The 10,031-nt window shown below is 38.9% G+C and overlaps 1 protein-coding gene across 1 annotated transcript; it reads right to left on the bottom strand.

The window, feature by feature from the left end:
* Positions 1-1,550: 1,550 nt before the first annotated feature.
* On the bottom strand, positions 1,551-9,705 carry LOC127446146 (inositol hexakisphosphate kinase 2-like). The gene is made up of 5 exons (XM_051706838.1): positions 9,197-9,705; positions 7,226-7,442; positions 6,645-6,793; positions 4,445-4,620; positions 1,551-3,300 (listed from the first exon to the last, which is right to left on the bottom strand). Exons 1-5 carry the CDS (start codon positions 9,417-9,419, stop codon positions 2,767-2,769), a joined length of 1,299 nt encoding a protein of 432 aa, XP_051562798.1. The 5' UTR covers positions 9,420-9,705; the 3' UTR covers positions 1,551-2,766.
* Between the last annotated feature and the right edge of the window lie 326 nt (positions 9,706-10,031).

The following is a 10,031-nucleotide window of genomic DNA, read 5'->3' as shown; positions in this document are numbered from 1 at the left end:
TGAGAGGTGCATATATCTTAATGTAGCACTCTAAGCACATTAGAAGATAGTAGTTAGTATTTGGTTACATAACAGAGGATATGGTTTCTACCTTCTAGTCTCTTTGCTTGTTTTGGCTTATACCCCACAAAGATTTCTGGGTTTTTGGGCCAACCACCTTTCCTCCAATCACATTCTGGATCTAGCTAAAATACAGATATGGTTGCCATCCATCATTATTAAACACATGTTCTTGGAAAAGATGAGGAAAGAGAATGTCTTGGCAACTGTAAAATGATTATTTTTATCTATACAGATGGCATGCATAGAAATTCCTATCAAGACTGGAGCTTCTCATTCAGCAAAGCCAGATCATGGATTAGAGCTGGATTATTAATTCTGAATAATAGAGATTATTAATATGAAGCACATTTATTTTCAGATGATCTTTTTCCTCTATGCTTTAAAGTATTTCTGTGAAGAAAAAAAAAACTAAATGGAAAAGCATAAACATGAAACGGTTTAAGGGTCAATGCATGGCATTTTTTTTTTTAGTCTGGATTTGTTAATTCATAAAACAAAATGCAATTCATGCAGACATGACCTGAATATGAATTTGTTTTCAAATCTATTTTCATATTTTGGTACAAAAACTCAAAGGCAATATAACCATTCTGAGATTTTAAAAGGAAAAAGTCTCATTAAAAGGCTGAATTTCTTGAAGAAAAAAGAAAAAAGTTTTGGCATGTTAATAATAATAATATATGGAGAAAACCTGGCAACATTTTCACATGTCAAACCAGTTGCTCTCCTCTACTCTCAAAACTAGAAATCTTTCACTCGCTGATCTGATTTGGCTTGTGGAAATGGTGTTTCCCATTTGCGAGTAGTTTCTGGGATTTGAAATGTAATCCAGAGCTTTACTCGGGAATGTAAGTGCTAGAACAGCCGAGACAGTCACATACTGCGCCGAGGCCATGAGAGGGCAAAGATATATGCCGAACAATCCAATAGCACAATATCTACTAATGTATTATTCCACATATGCATATTCACTTACACAATATCCTAACTCAAGACAGGTCACACAAGGATATACACACATACTCCTGCTGTTACACACAAACCATTAGAGTCCACATGTACGCAGACTTCAAACATAAAATCTAGTTCAAATCCCCCCATACACTCCTGCGCAAATACACCCACAAAGAACAGGCTTAGAGAGTGCTTTCAGAAAGCCTTCAGTGAAAGGCCTGTCAAATCCTTAATATGCTTGCTGGGGCTTGGCCAAAGCAATGGTAAATGACAGGGGTCGTAATGCTGCAGTTCAAATCCACTTCACAGAAGACCCTCTGTCAAATGCGAACATTGCTTTTTTAAAGTTTAGAAAGACTTTAGATGATTACAACTACCGATCTGCATCTAACAACAGCATATGGCCTACAGTTGAATCATGTATGTTGAAAATAAGTTGAACATACCGTACAACAGTACATTACTGTTTACGCAATGTTAGTCAGCCACAGACATCGATCAAATTTAATATGCCTGTTGGTAACCATTTGTTTCAAGTAAACAAATATTCATGCTGCCATAAAGCTATACCAGGTGGCTTTTGGTACTAAGTAGTTGCTTGATTGTGTCTAATGTGCAGGACATGCCATGCTGATGCCGTAATCTAATTCTCTTGTTAGTACTAGTACACACACACAAACAAGCACAGAAATAAAAGGCCTCCAAAATGTACCACAACAACACAGAATTGGCTTTATTTTGTTTCATAATGTCAAACACAGAGAAAACCAGGTGATAAAAATCTTTCTCTACCAACATCATACATACATCATACTGTATAACTAAGGGATGGAATGTCACATTTCCATTTAAAGTTTCTGTTTCACATTATAGAAATATTCTTATAAATAAATAGCATTCTCTTTAAAGTCTCTGGAGTGAGGATTTTAAAACACGTGGTTGTGGAATGAAGTGGATCTAAGACAATGAAATATATTCAAATGTCCATATTGTCAGCTGTTGCCAACAAAATGTCCAACTGAAAATGTCCAATAGTCTTTTATGGCAAGGAATGTGTGGAGCAAAAGAAGTGAATTCCCTTTTCCACACAACCATCTTTCCCTTCAAAAAAGGAGAAAAGGTTTCTTCCCTTGTGTCCGGCTCCTGCAGGGTCCTGCTTAGAGTTTTTAAAGCACCTTCATTTATGTTGCTTAGTTGTTAAGTATCACATTTGTAATATCAGTTTATCATTGTGCTACCAAGTTCTACTAGAAAGAGACAAAATATCTCTGTTCTCTTGCTACAAAACCACCTTCCACCGATAGGTGTTTGTGACAGACAATGTCTATATTATTCTCAGTTTAAAAAAAAAAAGCTTCTTATTCGATGCAAACATTAGCTTTTCTCCCTTATCTTTCATAGATGAAGAGAACAATTATAGATACAGATGAGATCTCGCGGAAACTCATCTACCGCCCCTCTGTCATTGAGGGCGAGCAGAAGCAACAGGCGTAGAGAGGGACCACACTACTTCCTTTGGAGAAATTACAAAACAAACCTGCTTGTAAGCAGTTCAGTCCTGTCAGCTCCTGAGGGTTACTGGTAATTCAGGACTGACCCTTTCACCCGTGGCTACATATCTGCTCCTGCTAGGGCTTTTGAAAAAGCACAGCAGAGCGAGCTAAGCATGAACTCAGACCCTGCTGGCATGGTCAGGGTGCCCACGATAAGCCTGGCATGGCAATACATGGTTAGATGGCGCACGAGCATCTAGTCGTTGCTGTGTTCCTCAAGCTGTGACAGAATGCTGATGAGATTCTGTAGACCAAAGATGTAGCCACTGTCTTCACCCTCGTGAACAACGCTGTCTTCTCCGTAATCGCGACACGTCGTGTGGGCGAAATCGATCATTCGCACATCTACCATGGGTGAAACCAAACCAGAGCTGCTGGAGAGGTCGTGACGCCCTCCGTAGGCTCCATCTTCATCCTCCTCATCTTCCTCTTCGTCTTCCTCATCTTCCTCCTCTCCTCCACGACATGGCCGGGATCTAGATGGGGCAGGGGGTGGAGCACCGTCGAAGATGATGAGAAGAGACGAGGAGAAGAAACGATAGCTCTCACAAGCCTCCAGAACCGCCCTCATCTCTCTCAGTCTCTGCAGCACTAGGGTCAGAAGTTCTTGGCGCAGAACTCGTCCATCACTAAAGAACTGGCAAAGAGCCTCTTTAAACCCTGCTAGACTCAACTTGCGGCCGTGATACTTGTTCATAAATATGAGTTGCCCTGTAGAGTTGTGATACACCTGTCAAGAGAAATACAGATAGAGAGGTTTAAATATTGGGGTTAACCTAACAAACTTAGGCCACATCCACACTAATATGTTTTCGTTTGAAAACACCTTGAAGTCGCTACGTTTACGCCTCTCATCCACACTGGAATGACTGAAAACGGAGCATTTTGAAAACGGTCTCTATTACTGCATACTTTGGAAAACGATGACGTTAGGAAACTGAAAAGTGTGGATGTGGCCATAGTGTAGTACTAGCAGTGTTGGGAGTAATCCAATAACAAAGTAATTAGTTAGTGTAATCTAATTACTTTTAGTAAAAAAGTAGTGTATCAGATTACAGTTACTGATTTTCAATTAATTGAATTACTTTCAGATACATTATAGGGTTATGCTTATTTCTAATATATTATTTATGTAGAATATATGAATTATGGCCTCGTAATGAGTCATTGTGAAGGAGAAATGTGAGATGCTGAATGTATGACTTGTGTGTAAAAATGAACAAGAAAGAAATATAGACATTATTTTTAATTTGTTGAGCAGAAAAGTGTTTTAGAAAGTAACTTAAAAGTAAACTAATTAATGTGATTACTTTTTCTATGAAATAATTATTAAAGTAATCTGATTATAATTTGAAGTGGATTACTATATTTAAGTAACTTGAGTACTTGTTATTAAATTTGAAAGTTTGGAATTAATAAAGGTCTTTATTGCAAGGCTCTGGTATGCTTGATTCTGATTGGTTAATTACAGCATTCTGAGGTTAAATATTTTGTGTAATGACAGCTAAACTGCATAACGGACCGATTTCTTACATAGTTGTGCTTGTTTTATGTCTCGAGTATCATTCTGCAGTCTCTTTATTTTCACAAAATTATTTAATCTATTTAATTTATTTATTGATTTGTCCATGTTATTTACTTATTCGGTCTATAGTGACGCAATAGGCAAGATAATGTACAGTTAGACGGGCATTATGGCAAAATAAAAACTTTTGATGGTGTTATAAGACTGGATAACCCTGTTGGGGTTTATTTTAACATAATGACTGGCTGACTGTACATTATCCATAACTTATGTTTTCGAAGCATTATTTGTGTGCATGTGTTGATCGTTAAGAATATATGTATAAATAGATATATAGATGCTTATATACCTGCATGCCACAGAGGCGGACTCCAATAGAGGAGGAAGTGCTTTGTTGGCATTTACGGATTTGATTGGCTTTCTTCTCCTCAGTGGCATCGTCTCCATGCTGGCGTGTTCCCATCTTCAGATCAAGAACGCATGGAACCCGATACCGCCATGTTAGGTTCTCCAGCAGAATGAATTCTAAGAAGGGTCATGAGTCAAGGAGGAAATACTACAAGGTTGAAAATCTGGTATCTACCGGTAATAAACATGTTAAATTTATATATACAGTTGTGCTCAAAAGTTTGCATACCCTGGCAGAAATTGTGAAATTTTGGCATTGATTTTGAAAATATTACTGATCATGCAAAAAAAACTGTCTTTTATAGGATAGTGATCATATGAAGCCATTTATTATCACATAGTTGTTTGGCTCCTTTTTAAATCATCATGGTAACAGAAATCACCCAAATGGCCCTGATCAAAAGTTTACATACCCTTGAATGTTTGGCCTTGTTACAAACACACAAGGTGATACACACACAGGTTTAAATGGCAATTAAAGGTTAATTTCCCACACCTGTGGCTTTTTAAATTGCAATTAGTGCCTGCGTATAAATAGTCAATGAGTTTGTTAGCTCTCACGTGGATGCACTGAGCAGGCTAGATACTAAGCCATGGGGAGCAGATAAGAACTGTCAAAAGACCTGTGTAACAAGGTAATGCAACTTTATAAAGATGGAAAAGGATATAAAAAGATATCCAAAGCCTTGAAAATGCCAGTCAGTACTGTTTAATCACTTATTAAGAAGTGGAAAATTTGGGGATCTCTTGATACCAAGCCAAGGTCAGATAGACCAAGAAAGATTTCAGCCACAACTGCCAGAAGAATTGTTCAGGATACAAAGAAAAACCCACAGGTAACCTCAGGAGAAATACAGGCTGCTCTGGAAAAAGACGGTGTGGTTGTTTCAAGAAGCACAATACGACGATACATGAACAAAAATGAGCTGCATGGTCGAGTTGCCAGAAAGAAGCCAATGCCACAAAAAAGCCCGGTTACAATATGCCTGAAAACACCTTGACACACCTCACAGCTTCTGGCACACTGTAATTTGGAGTGACGAGAACAAAATAGAGCTTTATGGTCACAACCATAAGCGCTATGTTTGGAGAGGGGTCAACAAGTATTGTGCTCCTTGAAACAACCACACCAACACTGGCCAAACATTCAAGGGTATGTAAATCTGTTATCATTATGATTTAAAAAGGAGCCAAACAACTATGTGATAATAAATGGCTTCATATCTCTATCCTTAAATAAATTTTTTTTTGCATGATCAGTCATGTTTTCAAAATCAATGCCAAAATTTCACAATTTCTGCCAGGGTATGCAAACTTTTGAGCACAACTGTATGTATAATTGTAAGGCACTTAGCTGTAAGTTACCTTTATTTAACCAGGATAAAAATTCATTGAGATAAAATATTTTTTACAAGAGTAAACTGGCCAAGAAGGCAGCAAAAAGACAATGACAAATAACATGTAACAAAGAACATAATTGACCCCCTCCCCCCAAAACTAAATGATAAATGATTTTTTTTTTTCACCATTTAAAATTGTATTTGTATCTAATGTTAGATGCATAGGGAGTTTTGATTCTGATGGTAGGCTGTAAGTTCATAAGCTTTGATGACAGGTGTCAGACATCCGGTGCGGCCAAATAATTTTCCATATTCACACGCAGTAATTTTCACTCACATTTGCTTGTTTTTACATTGTTGCATGATGTTTTTTCAGTAAATGAGCTCAACCTTGCTAACAGTGTCAAATGTGACATAAAAAAGCACCTTGAGCTGACCGCGTAATTGCACAGATAACCACAATGCTCGAAGTCGGCCGGCAATGCCTTACCTGCAATAACACGCAATTACAGGCACAGGACCGAACCCTATTCTTGCGTACGGTGACACGATGAGAGGGGAGTTATCTTGTATAACCATCTCAATATATGTATATGATTAATATAACATACAAAACAGGTACAAATATAATATGTTTAATATAAGGGAGTCGTTTTACAAAGATAATTGTGTTAAATATACGTATTTTCAAAATACCTTGTATTTTGTATTTACCTAGTCTATGGAATGTCCCCATATAGATAGTCAAGTAAACAAACAAAGGTGTGTGTGTTTTTGCACATGATCAGTAATGAAAGATACTGTGCTGGTTTCGGTGTTTGGAGTTCTCTTTCATCCTCTGTAGGTGCTGCTGGTGGCACTGCAAACTCCAAGGGTTGTGCTTGATCTGAGGAACAACATTGCCTTTCTCCAAACTGTAGTACAGAACCTCGGCCTTATCTTCCCGATTACTGCCAAAATCAATAGAAAAGGGTTAACAAAACCCTCTTAAATTGCACCTTTTGTGTAAATGTGTATGATAAAAATCGTATTACACAATATGGATGTACATAGACACATACACCAATCAGCCACAACATTAAAACGACCTGCCTAATATTGTGTAGGTCCCCCTCGTACCGCCAAAACAGCGCCAACCCGCACACACACCGAGAACCACACATTATAGCGACCATGAGGAGGTTACCCCATGTGACTCAACCCACCCTAGCAACCGGGCCAATTTGGTTGTTTAGGAGACCTGGCTGGAGTCACTCAGCATGCCCTGGATTTGAACTCGCGACTCCAGGGGTGGTAGTCAGCGTCAATACTCATTGAGCTACCCAGGCAGGTGGTTTTGATGTTGTGGCTGATCGGTATATGTACCACATGTTCTCCCTCACCTTTTGCCCTTCTCCTCTTTGCGGCTCTGTCTGACTCTCTCATTTTCTGGGAGCAGGGCCGATGTCTTCTTCTTCCCCCACTTGACAAGCTTATTCTTGGGCTCACCGTCAGCAGAGGGCTCCTTGTTCTCCAAATCAACTGGATCGCTGTGAAGCGGGTATGCAATCAAACACAGATTCCCCTCCTCATCTTCCTCAAAACTCACTGACACCACACCTACAAGCACAAAGGGAAAGACAGAGAAGAAGAGAGAGCTAATGAGTACACTGGCCATCGCACTGCCATATGATTCAATATGTGATGAATCATATGATGATTAAAACAAACGGTAGCTTTTACCCACTCTAGCTTAAACTGTACTTTAAGAGAAGTGAGAATGGGTTGAGAAGGGAAAGAATGCGTGTGTACATCATAAACATTCAGCACTGTCATGTAAATGTATAAGTGCTGGAGAGTGTTTTGCATGCCTTCTAGTGTTAAGCAGAAAAAGACACACAAAAATACGCAGGAGGCAGGGAGGTCTAATTCAATGAGCTCTTTTATTAAAACTCATCAGACAAACCGTCTGTAACATTTCCACATTAGGTATCATCAGATATTTAGCTTACTGTATGACAACTTCAAGCACAGTTTGACGTTTACAGAAAGGACATTCAAACTATTTTACAGAAAATTGATTTTGAACAATTAGAATAGTGTGAAGAAACAGAATACAGAGCATTATACATAATATACAAAGTATAAAGATACATACAAATACAACATATGGCCTACTAGGACATAATAACCATAGATGGAACTAAGCATCACAGGGGAATAGGGGTATTTAAGGCAAGGAGGGGTGAAGAGTGGGGGTAGAGAGGCAAAGACAGAGATACAGAAAAAGAAAACAACAAAACCAAAAACTTTTCACCCTTTAATTGCATAATAAGCATGACAACAAATCGTTCTTATCACATAACAAGACCTACATCTAACTGAAACCTATCTGGGGTATTTGAGTGCAAGTATGCATGAGAAAACTAAAGGGCACTAGGACCCTGCAGCTTCTTGCCTTCTGCAGTTATGCTGGCATGATGACATCAATAGAAGTGATGTCACTTCTCTGCACCAATGCTCATACACCCTTTGGCCTATACTGCTGAGTCAAAGAACATGCGTGGTTAGTCGGAATTGGTGGTAAGTAAAACATTGTTTCATCATGTATAAGACATAAAGGGCCTTTGAGACATACAGGTTAGTATTTTAAGTATGTGTGTGCATGTGAGAGTTGTTGCACATTCTTTCCTATTTGTCACATCCTAACCCTGCCTGACAGCTTTTTTTAGCCCTACAGTGCTGGCCAGTCAAAGACACTGCCAAATACACCAGTCAATCTATGTGTGTATGTGTGAGTACATTTAAATATATCAAAGACTAAGAGAACTGAATATGATATTCCATCTGATCCCTTGTGCATAAATCTGTGTCAGAGTCAGTTGTCACAATGTGTGAAATTGCAAGTATCTTTAAACTTACATTTATATAAAAATGTCTAATCCATCCATTCACCCATATTTCACACATTCTCTTTTCCATCAGTCTTTTATGTGGTCTTATATGTCATCTAAATATTCATTTCATTTTCAGTAACAGTTTAAATGACATTCAGTAAACTCAAGTGTCACCAGTTACAGCATATGAAAGTGTGTGTACAGTGTATGTGTGGCCTGGTTATAGGGGTCACACTGAATTGGGAAGGAAGTCAGTGTACCTTAAAGTATATTCATATAAATTCTTCAAAAAAAAAAAAAAAAATGTTTATAGCACTCTTTATCCATTTAATACACATATTGAGAAAAAGAAAGCGAGAGAGAGAGAGAGAGAGAGAGAGAGAGAGAGAGAGAAAGGAAGACTATGGCAGCACAAAAGCACATAAACAAGACACGACGAATGGTTTTAATGGTAACGTTGTGTCTGTGTCCACTTACCTCTGTACTGTGGTGTGAATTTGCGGATCTCGGGTGGCAGACTCTTGTAAAACTGGTGTTCTCTTGGTATCAGTGGTTTGCAGATAGTCTGCTCCCCGAAGCGCAGTACACAAGAGTGACCACCGACTTGATGAACAAACGGTTCCAACATTACTCCTCCCTTCATTTCGCCTTTCCCTGGGTATCTACACCCCTCCATCAATGCTTCTAAAGCCGGACTCATCCTCCGGACACATCCGTCTCTCTCAGGCTCACTGTCTATCTCTCTCTTCCTGCTCTGTTGTTCTGGTTTCCTTGGTGGCAGGTCAGGCACAAAAGGCTGTGATAAGCAAAAGAGAACATAGAAAAGGGAAATACTCCTTAGTTTTTCTGTTTAAGGAAAGTGGAAGTGTAATCCAGAAGGAACGGTGTTATAAAAGTGTTTTTATTTTAGCGTAGCAGGGTTATTTAACACTGCGGATTGGCTGTGAAAGTGTGTCTGTGTCCCCGTCTCTTCTGTAACTGAGAGGTCTGCTTTAAGCAAGCAGGAAAAATATCACAACGGGTCACATGGTTTCACCCCCCCTCCTGAAACTCAGCCAATCAGAGCGTGGCAGCTGTTGTCGGGTGTGAAGTAAGAGAAGGGAAACTGAACAAACAAAGAGGAAGGAAAGAGTGAGCCCAAAACAAAGAAATACAAGGAAAGAGAAAGTACACTGCTGTTCTCAGCTAGTTTATCCTACTGGACTAAGACAGAAACTGAGTGATATAGAGGCAGATTGAACATCTCTATTGTGGACATACAAACACAGCTACACAAGCACACACTCAATACATTTCCTCAATAAAATCACTC

This window comes from Myxocyprinus asiaticus, chromosome 9, assembly GCF_019703515.2.
Source record: "Myxocyprinus asiaticus isolate MX2 ecotype Aquarium Trade chromosome 9, UBuf_Myxa_2, whole genome shotgun sequence".
In the NCBI taxonomy this organism is placed as follows: Eukaryota; Metazoa; Chordata; class Actinopteri; order Cypriniformes; family Catostomidae; genus Myxocyprinus; species Myxocyprinus asiaticus.
Note: the sequence above shows the minus strand (reverse complement) of the source record. Positions and strands in the feature narration are given on the sequence as shown.